Source organism: Hypomesus transpacificus, chromosome 14 (genome assembly GCF_021917145.1).
Source record: "Hypomesus transpacificus isolate Combined female chromosome 14, fHypTra1, whole genome shotgun sequence".
In the NCBI taxonomy this organism is placed as follows: domain Eukaryota; kingdom Metazoa; phylum Chordata; class Actinopteri; order Osmeriformes; family Osmeridae; genus Hypomesus; species Hypomesus transpacificus.
In genome coordinates, this window is record NC_061073.1 from 2,156,969 (window position 1) to 2,174,232 (window position 17,264).

Genomic DNA, 17,264 nt, shown 5'->3' on the forward strand with positions numbered 1-17,264 from the left:
AGGGACATTTTTACAGGGGCACTGGCCCCTGTAGGCCCCCGTGTAGAAACGCCCCTGAAGGGACCTCTACTATCTTTACATCCTCGAGGACACCTTGAGCGTTTTTTTTCCTGAAATACGTATAAATAGATATAACTAATTGGGGAAATTATGGAATTACATTACATTTTAACTATAATAAAATACTTAATAAAATACAATAATATCAACAATATTTGGTAAATGTAACAGGTGCGTAACAGGTATACAGTAGTGCTAGCTTACTCACCTAGCACTATATGCTACACAACGGTGGATGGACACTCTTTATTTCAACAGAAATCTTACTCTAAAACAAAGAACTAGATAACTACATAATAACAAAAGATTGACATCACAGCTGTCAGGAATGTCAGTCGATTTCACAATGAATATACATAGAGCTAGCTCAAATACCTTCAGACAATGTACACGCATAGCACAAAAACCATCACCCTATGTTACATTTTTGTACATAGCAGGTGTAAACCGTCATCTATTGTCAATCTGCCATTTAAACTTGTAGTAATTTCACTTAAAACACCATCTTAAAAACCTGAAAGCAGTGAACTAGTATGTCCACTGGGTGGTGCTCTAGCTCTAGGGAATGCAACAGGCTGGGTTTGGGCCCACCACAGAGAGGCCAGGGGGCTATAAGTAGAGTGGAAGTGGCTATTAATGGCTTTTGTGGTGTCTGATACGGAAGTTAAGATCAGTGCTCAACATCAGACAGGAAGCAATATTTTAAGTGTATTTTTCCATGGGTGGACTATTCCAGAGTCTTCCTGAGGAACTCAACCAACAGGTGGTGAGGGAAGCCAAAGTCCGTCTGGATCACCACATAACCCTATGGATAGAAAGAGGGAGGGATTATAAGAAGGTAGAAGAAAAAAGAGCGGGTATACACTTCTGGAATGACATCAGCAGTTCTGCATGACTGTTGTTGTGATTTTGAGAAAAAGTGAGCGCTTACATCTTGAGGGATGACCTGAGGGTCTATGATGTCAAACAGGTATGTTCCCTGCTCATCCATAAGACCTGTGATCACTGGCTCTAAAACTACAACACAGACATTACAACCAGTACTGAGATCCAATTACAACACAGTACGCATACATTCACACAGGGTCGTAGGTTTCATTATACATGCAAAACTGCAAATCTGTTCCCCCCAGTTCTTATGAAGAAAATTATATTAAAGGGATGCATCCTCAGTTATAAAAAAAACCTGTCCCACCCACATTTGCAAACAAACGTAAACCGTTGCAGCCACTAACAAACACACACACACACAGTGATCTCACCAGACAGGACTTTGGGAAGGCCTATTTTTTGGACAGCCTCGTTGAAGTATTCTAGATGAGCCTCATTCAGCTGGCGACATAAAAAGGCAGAGTTATTCTACTAGAGATGAGAGAGGAAAACACAGATGTAGATACAGTATGTATGAGAGAGAGGAGAAAGACAGGAAGAGGGGTTGAGAGGTGGTCTCACCTGTAGGACATCTGGGAGCAGTGAGGCCTTCAGTACTGAAGTTCTACCGGACGACAAGACATAGATCAGAGTGAGTCCGCTCACACAAGGAAATAGAGTATGGTGTGAGCCCACACTATTATATCTTGACGTTATCAGAAGCACTTGTACTAGTACTACTCACTGTGATGAGATGGCTTTCAGGGACAATTTCTTGTCAGAATAGCTTGCTGTTACAATCACCTCGACCTCCTGGACAAACACAAACACAAACACACACATTCCTGTCAGCTGGTGGCTCAGCTATGGAAAGTATAATCGTCTCAAGCTAGTGGGTTTGCCGGGTTGGTCTAACCGTCTCAAAATACAGTCCAGGTGTGTCCTCGGCTCCAGGGGCCAGTTGTATCGCCGCATTGGCTCTGACCGTCGTACCCAGAGGAGTGGTACAGAGTTTGGGCTCAGACAAACTCCAGACTCTGAGCATGAGGGACTCAGATGCCAGATACTGGATCAGACAGACAGACATTAAGAGACTCTGACATTGATGCCGACATGAACAAGGTTTTCAAGGTGATGCAGAGAGGAGCAGGTGTTTTTGTAGGTGAAGCTACTGCAGTAGGGGGTATATTTGATCCATTTGTTGGATAACTGTTCCCCCTCCAGCTCCAGCAACACCACCCCACCCAAACCTACTTGTTTTCCTGTAAAATATGAGGTGGGTGTGTGTCTACCTTGCTCAGAACGTCTGGCATGGGGGAGGAAAGATCTGTCTGGAACAGCTCCTGAAAAGGAGATTTTATCACGTTTGACCATGTATAAAAGTGAAACACACACACATACACTCCCCCCCCCCTTACCCACACATCACACTCAGAGATACCAAGAAGATCTTTACCTTCAACTCAGGGCCAGAGATGTTGAGTCGCAAGAGGCCGTCTTGGTGTGCCGCCGTCATCACGGGGTTGAGGAACTCGTCGGAGAGCCAGAAATAGAGCATGCGGTCCTCCGACAGATGGGAGGGGTCAAACACAGACGCGTTGATCACTGCAGTCACGTTGTTGTAATGGGTCAGACCCTGAGGACGTTTACAAAAGGAAGGGCTGCAGGTTGAAGAGTGTGTGTGTGTGCTTGAGTGTGCGTGGTCTTGTTTATCTACCCTTGTGGGAACCAGATGTCCTCACAAGTATAGTGAAACACGAAAAATGTGCGAGTGTGTGTGTATGTGTGTGCATGTAGTGTGTGTGTGTGTGTGTGTGTGCGTGTGTGAGGTTGCGTATCGAATGTACCTTGTGGTATGACTCTATGTAGTCTGCAGTGATAACCGGAGCAGAGGTTACACCTATGTCCACACTTATGTTACCGTAACTAAGAAACTTCTCTGTGTAGATAAAACAAAAAGAAAGGTTCAAACTTATATCACTTCAATAACGGTCTACAGTAGAGTGTATTATCTCTCCAGTAACCTCTCCTCCCCAAACTAAGAGCCTACCTGCTCTTTCCTGTATGAAGTCAGCCAAGATGTTTGCCACATTGTTGATCTCTTTACAAATCTACAGTAAAGAGGACAGAGAGTCACATATGGTTGTCATAGGTCGTAATGTGGCTGCTTCAATGCTTGTTTGTTCTACAGTAGGGGGCATAATTTGTCCATATGTTGGATAACTGTTCCCCGCCAGCTCCGCCACCCCGCCCAAACCTACTTGTTTTCCCACCCACACACATCCACCTACAGCCCATTCTCTCACCTGACTTTTGACGACCAGCTTTACAGTGAAAGTGATGAACTCTGTGAAGAGTCTTTTCATCCAACCGGGTCTGCACACAAGACAGAAGGTTCCACCCCCACATACTGTAGTATAGGTATATAATGTATGTCATTATTGCACTGTAGTATCAGTATGACTTGTTGTAGATGTGGTTACTTTCCGATGTTGCCTGTAAATACAGACCGTTCCTTGACTCCGACCATACTGTAAGAACGATGCACTTCTGATCCTTCATTTTCTGCTGTACTTTGTTTATGTATGTTGATTTGGATAAAAGAGTCTGTGCAAATGAATATTTGTGAGACAGAAACCACAGTCGTATTAAAACACTCAATCTTGTGACTTACTCTCTGTCTCCCTGCAGATGCAGACGAAGCTTATGGAAGTTCAAGAAGCAATCTGATGTATCCGCAGCAACCTTCCCCTTTCCACAGTCTAGCATATACACACACACAAACAGGCTCAGCAACAAGATATTTCGAAATACGACATATTACAAAACAAACAAACAGAGCCAAATTCCACGTTTCAAGGGAAAATCTTTCTGCCCAAAATCTTTTCATTGCTAGATGTTTTAAAAGGTTAATGTGGGTCAATGACACCAGCTATATACCACTATGTCAAAACAGAGGGGACAACAAACAAATGATGGCTAATGTAACATACTTACAGAGCTTGGGGTTGATTCCCAGATCTATCTGAGACTCAATCTCAAAATCAATTGAATGTGCCAATTTGATGCTGCAAGACAGAGTTTTCGCTATGAGCTTCTATGTTTATAAACACTTGATCGATCAAGAATGCAGCTTAATAACAAGTCACAGGTACACAGCAGGGCCACTGTCTTTTCTACCAAAACCCAGAACTGAATACATTTTCTGTACTTTCTATGTGCACCATTGTTACCTCAATTTGAATAAAATGTCAATTTAAATGTGAAAAGAAAAGAAAAAAACTGTCTCACATTTCAGCAACTGATATTTAAGGTCAGGGAGTTATGAACTGATCCTAGTTCAGCCTCCAGACACCTGTACTCACAGCCAGTTACCATAGCCATACTTGATGGTTCCCCTGAAGACTGCAGAGACATTACGTATCTCCATGGCGATGCCCACCCCTGGCTGCAGCTCAAACAAACTCTGACCAATGCTCAGGTTGTGGATCTCCAGACTGGGAGGGACAGAGGACAGGAGGAAAGATCTGATTGGTCAGAATCACTGACAGGAACGAAAGAGCTGACTAAAAAGAAAACATTGAGGGAGAAATAAAGCGAATGTGTTTGTGTGGATCAAAAGTGAGCATTTCTAGGTGTGGCGCTGTGTGACTACTCACTTTTCCAGGCCGTATTTGACTGTTCCTGTGAAGAGCAGAGACTTCTCTCCCTCCACACTTGGGTATTTGGCATGCTGGAATGCTGTCTCAATCACCTTGGTAGTCTTCTCGTTTACTACACACACAAACACACACAGGCACACACATGCAGGCAGGCAGGTCGTTTTAATCTCTCATATTCCAAACTGACAGCCAGACAGGTAGATAGACAAACACACAGACTGACAGCCAGTCAGCGAGACAGATAGACATAATAGCAGACAGATGTACAGAGACAGACAAACAAACAGTCCTCACAGACTACAGCAGCAGGATAGGTGAGTCGGCAGACAGCTCCGCTGAAGCGATAGGCCGATCGTGGATCCAGACAGGCCTGAGTAAATCCCAACATGACCAAGGACACCAAAGCCACACAGAGAACAATCCCACACCTGTCCATCAACATCATAGTAAACTATACTGGACTACTGTTCGATAATTTCTTCTGACACTACCCCCACCGGACACACAGACTCGAGTACCTAGCCAGAAGAAGAAATGTTGAAATATTGGTCAAACGAGGACTAGACAACAGAACTACCGCCTCCTCAGGGCTTTTTATCTGGAATGAACAGCAGTGTGGTCAACCAAGGCACTGGAGGGAGGAGGGAGGGAGGCCAGAGCAGGGAGGGTGTACAGAGATCTTTAGAAGGATAGGAAGGGTTAGAATGTTCTGTGTGTGTGTGTGTGTGTGTTTGGGGGTGGTGGGTCAGAGTGGACCTCCATGTTGGATATGTGTGTGTGTGTGTGTTGGGTGGGGGGGGGGGGAGGATATACACATGGTTGTTTCGAGGCCTGGGGTTCAGCTGGGACCTCATGCTGAGAGAGGTTTACTACCGGGCAGTAAAGAACACAGACAACGAGAGGCTCAGGTTTCTATAGGACAGTTTGTGACCCTGACCCTGGGGTCACGGTACCGAATACTTTCTTCCCACCCACCATTCTGCAACCTTGCAGCTAAAACATTTGATCAACAATGCTTTCGCAAAGGGATATGCTTTTTGTCTCAGCAGTTTTCAAAGCTCACGAATGTCTGCTTCTTGCTAGAAGATGCCATTGTAAGTTTTCAGTGTGTTGTCTTGGGCAGAATGCTGATTTCCTGTGTGGCTAATGCATCCAGCTGTAGAATGATAAGATCTGCTGAGTTATATGAGTTCTATCAAGGCCGGAGGCCACAACATTACCATGGGGACCAGATGTTTCCGCCAGGGGGAGCCGCAAGCAAAGTGAGGTGTCTCTTAACAACACGGCCTCTCTTTACCCTGGCAGCCCAGCCAGAGGTCAACGAACTCTGAAGAAAGAGAGGATGAGGGAGAGACACAAGACCGTTCTCTGTGTCAAGTTTATGTCGAAATAAAAACAAACAAAAAAAGAAGAAAAAAGAACATGAGCAATAATTTGACCTTTGTGCAGGATATGAAAACAAGCATGTGGGGTGGATTGGTGTGCCTTTCTCTCTGGCAAAGGAGACTTAACATGAGGTTTCAGTCATGACAAATACAATGTATTTATTGCATGTTTTATTGCAAGTCTCTCCAACGCACTCATATCATTCACCAAAATGCTTCTTTTTTCAGAATAAAATCAAAACTTAAACAGGTTTAAAGATTACACTTAGTGTACAGTATTTATGTACATATAGAGGCATTTCCAAAGGAATCACAAATACATCTGAAACTTTTCTGTGTAACAAGATTTTTGGCAACGCTTTACATTATGGTTACATTAACTACTATGTAACTACATAGCAAAACCTTTAGTAACAACATTGTGGTTACAAAAGCACTGCTATGTAGTTCCACCTCATTACTTTAGAAGTTATAACAAGTTATAACACAAGTGAAACTTGGTATGGGGGAGTTTATGCTTTCCAGGGGTAAGTGGATGTTAACATCTTGTTTGGTTACACAACCTTCAACTGCCCTTTTATAACATCCACTTACCCCTTACACCCCTCCCTCATACTGGGCCTGTGTTCATTTTTGTAATTACCTAAACCTAATACCATTTAAGAATATAGCAATTATTTTGCACCTGCAAGGTTTTCACCATAGGTATTGCTATGTAGTTCCATGGCAGTTAATGTAACCTTAGTGTCAAGTTTGACCAGATTGTTTACATGGTTCTGTCTTCTACACAACACAGCATGCACTTCCTGTCTAAGCCCCGCCCCACACAAGAACTGAACTGTCACTTGTCATAATTTCCATCCATCAAAGCCCCTGACTCAGATCTCCATTACGCTGATATCAAAAGTCAACCTACTTCCTGAAACATTCCTCGTCTCACCAATATTCAAACCCCTGGTACGGACAGTACATTTGCATAATAAGATTCAGGACATAAAGTGCTCTGTAAAACAATACAAATAGAATAATCCTATGTTCTTATGGATCTGGAAGTGATACCGTGAAAGAGGTGTTGACATCACTCGGCCTCTGGATACAACAGTCATATACAGTACATATCATGTTTGGCAGAGAACAGCCATGGTTTTGGTCAGAATCTTCCGGAAGGATCAAATCAACATCAGAACTTTACACACCAGACCTAGGTCAAATTCCTCCGAGGGGAATACGATCTACCTCAGGTTTTTGCAGTATGGTGGGTGTCATTTCCATGCCACTGTAACTGATTTATCAAATCAAGGGCACCTCAGTTCTTTGTCGGTATATGAACACAATGTATTTTGTTCAAGATCTTCGAAATACATTTGTATCAGTCACTCATTACCTTACAGTCTCAAGCCTTCGCTGTGGTCTTAATATTCATGGTAGACAAGTTTCAGTTCAGCAGGATGCCTCATGTGAACATGTCCCCAGAGCCAGGCAGAGCCAGGTGGACGCAGGGCTGAGTACATTAGCCTTTATGCACAGATCATGGGTCTTTATTAGAGTCATTTGAGTTTTTATAGAAGTTAGGCTCTTGAGTGGGCCGGTCGAACTAGCTGGTAGAACTCTGTTGAAGGAGAACAGCCAGACTGACACACCCTGTGAGAGTGTCCTGGTCTTGGTCTCCCCCTGCTGTCCAGTTGGGGTACTACACCATCAGTTGACCACGGCCTGGGGGGCCTCAGGGATCAGAGAGGAGAAGAACGTCTTGAGGAACACCCACGCCGTCCACATCACAGACACTCTGGTTGGAGGAACCAGGACGGCTGTCAGAGGAGGCTGTCCCTCCGGACCAATAGCTAGTGCTGGTTCTGCCCCTTCCCCTGCAGCAGGCTCCTCCCCCTACAGGAAGAAGGGTTTACATGTTGGTAGTCATGCACACGCACGCAAAGCAGAAAACACGCATGGGTAAACGCACTCTTTTTACCTGAGGTGGGATGGGGTTCCGGTCCGGGTTCTGCAGGGCCTCTGGAGCCTGGAGGGGCTGGAGGGGAGGGGGGTTGGGTCCTCGGACCAGAGCTCTCCTCCTGAAGGGGAACCACCCAGCGGTGTGTCTGAAGAGGAGGAGAATAGAGGAGATGGAGGAGGGGGCAAAGGGGTGGGTAGAAGAGGAGGAGAGAAGAAGGAGAAGGTGGTTGAGTTACAAACCCAAACGACAAGGCTGCCGTATCATACGGCTATCCGAGTAGCAGCGTCACCTCTTTCTCCAGTTGGAGAAGACTGAGAGAGAGAATGGAAAAATACCGGAAAAAAAGAGAAGGGAGTCTGTTTCCACTAAACATGAATCCTTCCACCTCCTTCAAAACAGTGTAACTATGAGCCTAACCAAGCCACGTGTACATCATGTTATCACCATTAGATGTGCCCTTGAGCTCATGCTGGCATTGGCGTGTGCGCTTATGCACACATGCACACACCTTCTGGACTGAAAAAGTTTGGCTTCTGTCCACAGGGTTGCCAAGACTACTTTAGTTGTGCTTTCTCTCTAACAGCTATTGTTAAATCCAGACAAGCCACATTCAACTTCTTCCTGTCTGTCCCTTTCAGTTCTCGTAAGCAGCAAAACGGCCTCAACCATAGCCTCAACCATAGCCTCAGCCCTAGCCTCAGCCCTAGCCTCAGTCCTAACCCCATCCTCATCCCTAACTTTAGCCCCAGCCCCATCCTCATTCTCCCAACCTCCTTCTGATTAACCGAGTGGCTGTGGGAGTAAGTACATGTGTGAGACCATTACACAACACTGTCAAGAGTGATAGTGTGTGACCACAGCATGTGAGGTAAAGCTTTTCTCTACAGTCAACAAACACACACAGTCACACACAGTAGGAAAGCCTATATTCCGTCCCCTCGGTTGCCTCTAAACCCCCTCCTTTACCTGAAACACCATGTCAACTCCACAGACCGACTAAACCCATCCGATTTCCATAGGGGCTCAATTATGGCATGAAACCAGTTAGGTAACCAGTGTAACCAGAGTAGAGGACAGACTGCTGGGGACTTACAGGAACACACCTAGTTCCAAACGGTCCGAAACAAACAAGCTATACGTTCTACAGTAAGTTGGTTCTGGTTCAGCTCCAGTGACAGCAGACTGTCAGGTGGTTTGTTTGCAGCGTGGTATGACATGGGGTGTTCCATATCAACAGGCCTGAGGGTTTGATGTGTGTTGAAGAGAACAGGTTGACCACACAGCTAACCCGTCAAACAAGGTCACTGGAGGGCTGGTAATCACTCCAGCAAACACACCAGGTTAACTACACAGATAGAGAACAGACTTGGTTAACCAGCCAGAGAGAGATACAGTGCCCTCCAAAAGTATTGGAACAGTGAGGCGAATTCCTTTATTTTTGCTGTAGACTGAAAACATTTGGGCTTGACATCAAATAATGAACGTGAGACCAGAGATCAACGTTTCAGCTTTTATTTCCAGGTATTTACATCAGGATCTGATGCACAACTAAGAAAATATCACATTTTGTTTGAATCCACCCATTTGTCATGTGAGCAAAAGTATTGGAACAGATATACTTAAAACATATTTAAGTGAATAAGACTTAATATTTAGTTGCAAATCCTTTGCTTTCAATAACTGCAGCAAGTCTGTGACCCATTGACGTCACCAAACTTTTGCATTCTTCCTTTTTGATGCTTTCCCAGGCTTTCACTGCAGCCTCTTTCAGTTGTTGTTTGTTTTGTGGGGTTCCTCCCTTCAGTCTCCTCTTAAGCAGGTAAAATGCATGCTCTATAGGGTTTAAGTCTGGAGATTGACTTGGCCAGTCTAATACCTTCCATTTCTTGCCCCTGATGAACTCCTTTGTTGTTTTGGCAGTGTGTTTTGGGTCGTTATCTTTCTGCATGATGAAGGCTCTGCCAATCAGTTTGGTTGCATCTTTCCTTAAATTGGCAGACAAAATGTTTCTGTAGACTTCCGAGTTCATTTTGCTGCTGCCATCATGTGTTACATCCTCAATGAAGATTAATGAGCCCGTCCTAGAAGAAGCCATGCAAGCCCAAGCCATGACATTACCTCCACCGTGTTTCACAGATGAGCTTGTGTGTTTGGGATCATGAGCAGTTCCTTTCTTTCTCCAAACTTTAGCCTTTCCATCACTTTGGTAAAAGTTAATCTTTGTCTCATCAGTCTATAAAACTTTGTCCCAGAATTTTTGAGGTTCATCTCTGTACTTTTTGGCAAATTCCAGCCTGGCCTTTCTATTCTTCTTGCTAATGAGTGGTTTGCATCTTCTGGTGTAGCCCTTGTACTTTTGTTCATGAAGTCTTCTGCGAACAGTAGATAGTGATACCTTCACTCCTGCCATCTGGAGGTTGTTGCTGATCTCACTAACAGTTGTTTTAGGGTCTTTCTTTACAGCTCTCACAATGTTTCTGTCATCACCTGCTGATGTTTTCCTTGGTCTACCTGTTCGACGTCTGTTACTTAGTACACCAGTAGTTTTCTTCTTCTTCAGGACATTCCAAATGGTTGTACTGGCTATGGCCAATGTTTCTGCAATGGCTCTGATTGATTTTCCATCTTCTCTAAGACTCACAATTGCTTGTTTTTCACCCAAAGACAGCGCTCCGGTTTTCATGTTGTTTTCACCTCTGAATACAGTCTGCATAGACAAAACCTATCTTACCCAATCTGAACCTGAGTGTAGACATTCAGTGGTATTTATTGATTGAATAATGTATGTAATAGGACACACCTGGGCAACAAAACACACCTGTCAGTCATATGTTCCAATACTTTTGCTCACGTGACAAATGGGTGGGTTCGAACAAAAAGGTGATATTTTCTAATTTGTGCATCAGATCCTGATGTAAATACCTGGAAATAAAAGCTGAAACGTTGATCTCTGGTTTCACATTCATCGTTTGATGTCAAGCCCAAATGTTTTCAGTCTACAGCAAAAATAAAGGAATTGGCCTCACTGTTCCAATACTTTTGGAGGGCACTGTACCTACAGACTGGGTTAACTAGCCAGATACAGACTGGGTTAACTAGTCAGATACAGACTAGGTTAACTAGCCAGATACCGACTGGGTTAGATAACCAGATACAGACTGGGTTAACTAGCCAGATACAGACTAGGTTAACTAGCCAGATGCAGACTGGGTTAACTAGCCAGGTAGTAACTAAGTCTTTTTGTGCTTTTCTACAGGTACACTTGCACTTAGCGATTCCTGTTGTTTAATTGTAACTTGATTAACTACATGCTCTTATGGTTCTTCCCTTTGGCACTTATCTTTTGGTTGTTCACAATGTTGTTTTGGCTACCCGCAATGCTTTGGGGCTATCTTGTGGTTATTATCAGTGACCTATGCACTTTGTAAAGCTCTCTCTTGGAAGTCGCTTTGGATAAAACCGTCTGCTAAATGAATAAATGTAAGTTAAGTAGCCAAATGCTGACTGGGTTAACTAGGCAGATGCAGACTGGGTTAACTAGTCAGAGAGAGATACCAATAAACTACGTTAACTAGTCAGATACATACTGGGTTAACTAGCCAGGTAGAAAACTAAGTTAACTAGCCAGATACAGACAGGGTTAACTAGCCATGTAGAAACTGGGTTAACTAACCAGATACACGGGTTAACAAGCCAGTTTGCTGACGACACAACCATCGTGGGCCTCATCTCTGACTGACGAGTCAGCCTACAGAGAGGAGGTTGATACCCTGACATCATGGTGTCAGGACAATAAACTCTCTCTCAACATCAGCAAGACTAAGGAGATGATTGTGGACTATGGGAGGCGGCAGGAGGAGGAGCATGCACCCCTATACATCAATGGATCCGAAGTGGAGAAGGTCAGCTGCTTCAGGTTCCTCGGGGTGAACATCAGCAATGACCTCCCCTAGTCTGCTCACACGGACGAAGGTGGTCCAATCGGCTTCTTCTTGAGGCGACTGAAGAAGTTTGGCTTCCTCACTAACTTTTACAGATGCACTATAGAGAGCATACTGACTGGTTGCATCACAGTGTGGTATGGGAGCTGCAGAGACACCGCAAGGCCCTACGTAGTGTGGTCCGGTCTGAATTCATCACCGGCAGGAAGCTCCCACTATTGCACTATCAGCAATATTGCACTATTGTACTTCAAAAAGTACAAGGTAAAGTATAGGTAAACCTATATATAGGTTTATAAGGTTGGTATAGGTTATTATGTGTATTTAGAGGTTCAGTATACGGTATTGAATATTATTTTATTTTAGCTTATCATAGATGTAATCTATGTTCTGTGTACTTATATGTTATGTTATGCCTGCTTTGCATTGTCTTGTCTTAAGAATTTCAGTGCCCAGTCTGACCCTGTGTTGTTCTGTGCATCTGACAATAAAAGACTTGAACTTGAAGCCAGATACATACTGGGTTAACTAGCCAGATACAGACTGGGTTAACTAGCCAGGTAAAAACTAAGTTAACTAGCCAGCTAAAAACTAGGTTAACTAGCCAGATACAGACTGGGTTAACTAGCCAAATACATACTGGATTAACTAGCCAGATACAAACTAGGTTAACTAGCCAGATACAGACTGGGTTTACTAGCTGGTTAGATACTTACAGGTACATGAGGATCAGGCTGCTCATCACCAGGACAAAGCGACTCAAGCTGGAGTAAAAGTAGACGATGCTGAGGAAGACACCCAATCGAGCAGCTGTGTATATCCAGTCCAACCAATCACGGTCCACGTCCTCCTCATCCTCCATCACTGGCCCGCCCTGTGCATTCATCCGCATGTTCTGATTGGCCGCTCCTGGGTTAATGAATCCAGGGTCCTGGGCGTTCTGATTGGCTGGCAAGTTGTCAATGGGGTTCTGATTGGGCAGCGCGGCAGGGATGGGAGCTTGGTGGGCGGCAACAGCAGGTCCAACGGTGGGAGGGGCCAATGGGGTTGAGGCTGCTGCTGCTAATGCAGCATGGCTATTGGACGAAACAGGACAGACGTGTTTTAGCCTATAGGATCTTCCAGCTTTTACAGGTCTTTACCACAAAGTAGGAGGCTATGGAGTCGGCATGAACAATACAATTAAATGTTTTAGAGGGTGATAGCTAACTTGCCAATTCCGTTTACTTTACAATTAGCCCTATTAATGGTAGTAAAAGTAGAGAGAGGATGATATTCTGGACGGGTAGATGAGTCAGTTAACTCATTAAGACAGACCTCCACTGCTTCCTTGTGACTTCTACCTATAGCACACAGGACAACATTTCCTATTCCCGATGACCGGGATCCCAGTGCCCTCACAACGATGGTGGCTCTTTTACTGCTGAATGTCAATAGAATGTGCTCTGACACAGGCGCATTCCTGCGCTCCTATAAGTAGTACTCACTACTGCATGTAGTACTGGCGTGCATAGACGTGCTGTAACCAGAGGAGCTGCTGGGGACTGTAGAGAGAGAAAGATGGGAAGGCTGGGGGCGTCATCTCTGGTCCTCCTGGCCTGTAGGGGCAGCAGAGACACTCGTCACAACAACAACAACAACAACAACACCAACAACAACCTCAATCCGAAATAACATCAAAAACAACAAAAACATCAACGTCCAAAACTACAACAACGTCCACAGCAACAGCCCAGTTGACCCACAAACGAGAGAGCAGTTGCCAGGGTGTACACTCACGTTGCAGTGCCAGGCCAGATGGCCTCCCCAGGTGCCAAAGTGGGGGTCGGGGCCTCTCCAGGTGTGGGGGCAGAGGCCTGGTCGTGGGATGGGTGTCTGCGTTGTCTCAGCTCTGGGCCAGCAGGCACTGGGGGTGGAATGCTGCCTACCTGTGGGCTGAGGGCAGGGGAGGAGGAGGGCTGGGTCTCTGGCTGCTCCGGCCCCCTTACCTGGAAACGAAAAAAGACAGCCCGGTGTGTCAGTATATCACTGGGGAACTGTATACTGCCCGTTAGGGGTGGAGCGGTACATGTATTCGTATTGAACCGAAACGGTACGGGCGTCACGGTTTGGTGCATGAATTTAATGTAATCCGGAACTACTGTTAGATACTCGTGTTCTTTAGGGACACCAAATCTGTAGCCCCGCCTTAGCTCTAAAGCTCTGATTGGTGCCGTGTAGCCGAGCTCCGCTTATGTAGTTTTTTGTCAGGTTGACGGTCCAGTGAGTCAGAGATAGCTAGCAGCATTAAGGACGAATATGGCGAGTGGTGGCGACCCACAAGAGATATAGGACCCGCCGGCCTCTTTAAGATCACAAATTTGGGAAAACTTTTCCCAGCTTTTGCCTGGTTTCCCAGGCAGTTACAGTAGTAGAGGCGAGAGAGTGGGGGATAAGACAAGGAATGTGTTTCGGTGTTGTTCAGCAGTTGTGGGGTATGTGAGTGGAAATACATCTAAAATGCTAACGCATATCCAACGTCATCACCCAGGTGTGATAATCACTGGAACGAGACAAAAAAATTGTTCTAACTTCTCTTCCCCACAGTGCTTAACCAGCCTTTAGATTTATGTTTTGTTTTCCCTCCATTGTACCGAACCGTGATATCTGAACCGAGGTATGAACCGAACCGTGACTTCTGTGTACCGTTCCACCCCTACTGTATGTTCATTATTAGGCTATTACTTATGATAGAAAACGGTCAGACAGAGCAGACATGATTTTATTTCACAGTATGATTCTACAGGCGTTAGGATAAGTTTCAAGAAACACCCAAAATTGTCTAAAAGCATACGTCAGTTATGAGAAAGGCCTGATAAGATATTTCCATAACCGTCAAACTCTCTGACAATGCTGCTACACACACGCGCTGATCAGGGAAAACCAAAAAAATGAAGTGAAACTTCAGGGCTATCTTTCTATCTGACGGCATTAGAGAGAGATGCAAAACAGTGTCTAAGAAAAGCTAACCGGCCGAGCGTGGCTAGCAACTAGCGAGAGGAGAATCGAAGAGAAAGAAGTGGACATAAGTACTTTGTGTACAGATAGGGCCAGGTGTACCCTTTATATAAATACAAATCCAGGTTGTATCCAGTCTTACCTTGGGCCTGGCTCCCTGAGCCTCAGTAGTCCTAAAGGAGCACACCAGGTGCAGAGTGGGAGTTGTATCCGTCTGGGAAGAGACAGGTTAGTCACTTCTGTTACCATTTCCAAACCCTTGCATCAATATTGACTCCACCAGTCCAGGACTCAGATTATAAGGCCTAGGGCTACAAGGAAGGGCATGTGTAGGGCCTGGTTTGTACATTTCAAAACCCCCTAACATAGAACACTATTAATTCAGGCTGTAACCATACAGTGTACAGGAAATCATTTCATAGTAGATTAGCATCACTGCCTAAGATAAATAGCATTGCTGATTGTGCTCAAAACAATGATCTGACTCCTTAGGGATAACTCACACTGGAACACGGGTACATTTACAGACCGGTTGTGTTCTGTTCTTCCCTGTACAGTAATTTGAGATCTCCTTGGGGTTTATAGACAAAACCATGAAATATCCAATTTTTACATAGCGTTTGTGGGACAAGAAAACCCTTCAACCATGAAGTATATGATAAATAGAGACGCACCTGTCTGAAAACGTCTCGGATGTGGAAGTGGTCTGGGAGCAGTTTTCCAGCGTAGATTAGTCTCTGATCAACCGCAGCCTGAGAATATAATTCAGCACGTTAAAAGAGCGTGACAAACACACATAAAGAGTACAGGTTCTAACTGGTGATATTCGAAGAATGTATGCTACTACTCCAAAACCACAACATTACAGCTAGCTAGGCTAGGCCCACCGATAAGCCGCTGGATAGTGCGAGAAGATCTGTCGTCGTCCCTCTGTTACAACACACACAAGAACAACACACTCACCGGATTACCGGGGTACACGTTCGATATGTGTGTCTTTAGATTCTGCACCGTCCAGTTCAGCTCGACTCCCTCGATCGTTTTGTCACCGTGTACTTGATTCGGGGCTTTAATCACAAGCGTGATCGTCTTTTGTTGAAAACCTGGGATATCCATTTTCTTTGCCGTTTTGTGTGGCGCCCCTCTCTCTCTTTCTCTCTCTCTCGATCTGTGCGCTGGTCCGACAAAATGTAACCTTCAAGTGAACAATAAAGTACTAAAAAATCATTCGATTTACTGAGTAGCTAGTAGCAGGCCATTTGATCACAGCGATACTTTGTAGTTGGGACAGGGAAGCGACAGTCACAGTCCGTGGCATGTGAAATACCAGGGAGTGTTGTTTCCAAACACACTGTGGCTCGACGTGATTGGCCAGTCGAGACTTGCGATCAGACGTGGAAGCTCAGGGTGCGTTCCATACCTAAAGCGCCTGCGCAACAGATACAGTTATTTGACAGCCAGGCTTTCGCCCATACAGTTTCGAGATCCTCCCTGTTAAAGTTCAATTGTTGAGAGACTGAGAGAGAACGCAATATTAGACTTTACCTTTTTTTCTTGTAGGCCTACTTTTTCGGACACCCACCCAGCTAAAAGGGACGTCCTAGGGACATTCCATTGCGACGTCCTGATAACTTTTGGTGACGTTCAGGGGACGTCCTGGGGACGTTATTTTGATAGCTGAGTCAACGGATAAAGCGCTTGGCAAAACACAACCTTCTCTCATATTTATTATTTATTTATTCATTTATTTTCCCACCCTAACTCCTCCCTCAACTTTTGCATTACAAAGACAACATCACTGTCAATAGGTTCGTCTTGCTCACGATTGCGTTGCTTAGATAGCCAGATAGCCAGAATCTCGTATTTCTGAAACCGAGCCAGTTTCATTCGTGAGAAAGCGACCTCCCTTAGCAAGTCTATTCGAAAACCATTGAAACAGGGTGACAACAGTGGTTTTTTTACAACTACAGCGAGCTACTTGAACCGCGTGATCACGTGTAGGCGAGAGCGTGTCGCAAATCTCTTTTTATATGGCTCTGGGTAGCCTACATTTGCATTTTGATACTCTGAGTAAATATAGTTGTTGATAATAGTTCATTAATTTCATATGAAGAACAATGTAAATAAATGACACCCCTTGATTGCAAATGTAGGTTACCTAAGTACTAACACCTGTACGTACAACTTCTTCTATTTCATTCTCTTCCCTCAAAAAGTAGGGGGGAGGGTGGTGCATTTTATGGTGGGGTTGCATCTGGTGGCACAACAACTGTTACATGAGACTTCAGACTTGGATGTTGTTACTGACACATAATGATCACTTGTAGTAAACTTGTTACATTAACCAGTTTCCCAGAAATACATATCAAGCTTATTTACATTTTGGGGGCATATTTTC

At 44.7% G+C, this 17,264-nt stretch overlaps 2 protein-coding genes across 2 annotated transcripts; both read right to left on the bottom strand.

The window, feature by feature from the left end:
- Positions 1-292: 292 nt before the first annotated feature.
- LOC124476583 (cholesteryl ester transfer protein, plasma) lies at positions 293-5,184 on the bottom strand. Its single transcript, XM_047033803.1, has 16 exons — positions 4,887-5,184; positions 4,590-4,704; positions 4,296-4,427; positions 3,928-3,998; positions 3,605-3,692; positions 3,237-3,306; positions 2,981-3,041; positions 2,778-2,869; positions 2,387-2,566; positions 2,223-2,273; positions 1,847-1,996; positions 1,676-1,743; positions 1,513-1,555; positions 1,323-1,392; positions 992-1,077; positions 293-865 (listed from the first exon to the last, which is right to left on the bottom strand). The coding sequence occupies exons 1-16, from the start codon at positions 5,035-5,037 to the stop codon at positions 788-790; spliced, it is 1,506 nt and encodes a 501-aa protein (XP_046889759.1). The 5' UTR covers positions 5,038-5,184; the 3' UTR covers positions 293-787.
- Positions 5,185-6,131: 947 nt separating this feature from the next.
- herpud1 (homocysteine-inducible, endoplasmic reticulum stress-inducible, ubiquitin-like domain member 1) lies at positions 6,132-16,242 on the bottom strand. Its single transcript, XM_047034402.1, has 8 exons — positions 15,830-16,242; positions 15,541-15,618; positions 15,009-15,080; positions 13,649-13,857; positions 13,357-13,467; positions 12,586-12,945; positions 7,947-8,073; positions 6,132-7,861 (listed from the first exon to the last, which is right to left on the bottom strand). The coding sequence occupies exons 1-8, from the start codon at positions 15,980-15,982 to the stop codon at positions 7,676-7,678; spliced, it is 1,296 nt and encodes a 431-aa protein (XP_046890358.1). The 5' UTR covers positions 15,983-16,242; the 3' UTR covers positions 6,132-7,675.
- Positions 16,243-17,264: the final 1,022 nt, after the last annotated feature.

Coding starts and splice junctions, on each gene's coding strand:
- LOC124476583 (XM_047033803.1), bottom strand. CDS start 5,037: ATGATGTTGATGGACAGGTGTGGGATTGTTCTCTGTGTGGCTTTGGTG. Junction 3,999..4,295: donor TATGGCTATGGTAACTGGCT/GTGAGTACAGGT, acceptor TCTGTCTTGCAG/CATCAAATTGGCACATTCAA. Junction 1,556..1,675: donor CTGAAAGCCATCTCATCACA/GTGAGTAGTACT, acceptor GTCGTCCGGTAG/AACTTCAGTACTGAAGGCCT.
- herpud1 (XM_047034402.1), bottom strand. CDS start 15,982: ATGGATATCCCAGGTTTTCAACAAAAGACGATCACGCTTGTGATTAAA. Junction 13,858..15,008: donor CTCAGGGAGCCAGGCCCAAG/GTAAGACTGGAT, acceptor TTTCGTTTCCAG/GTAAGGGGGCCGGAGCAGCC. Junction 7,862..7,946: donor GGAACCCCATCCCACCTCAG/GTAAAAAGAGTG, acceptor TTCTTCCTGTAG/GGGGAGGAGCCTGCTGCAGG.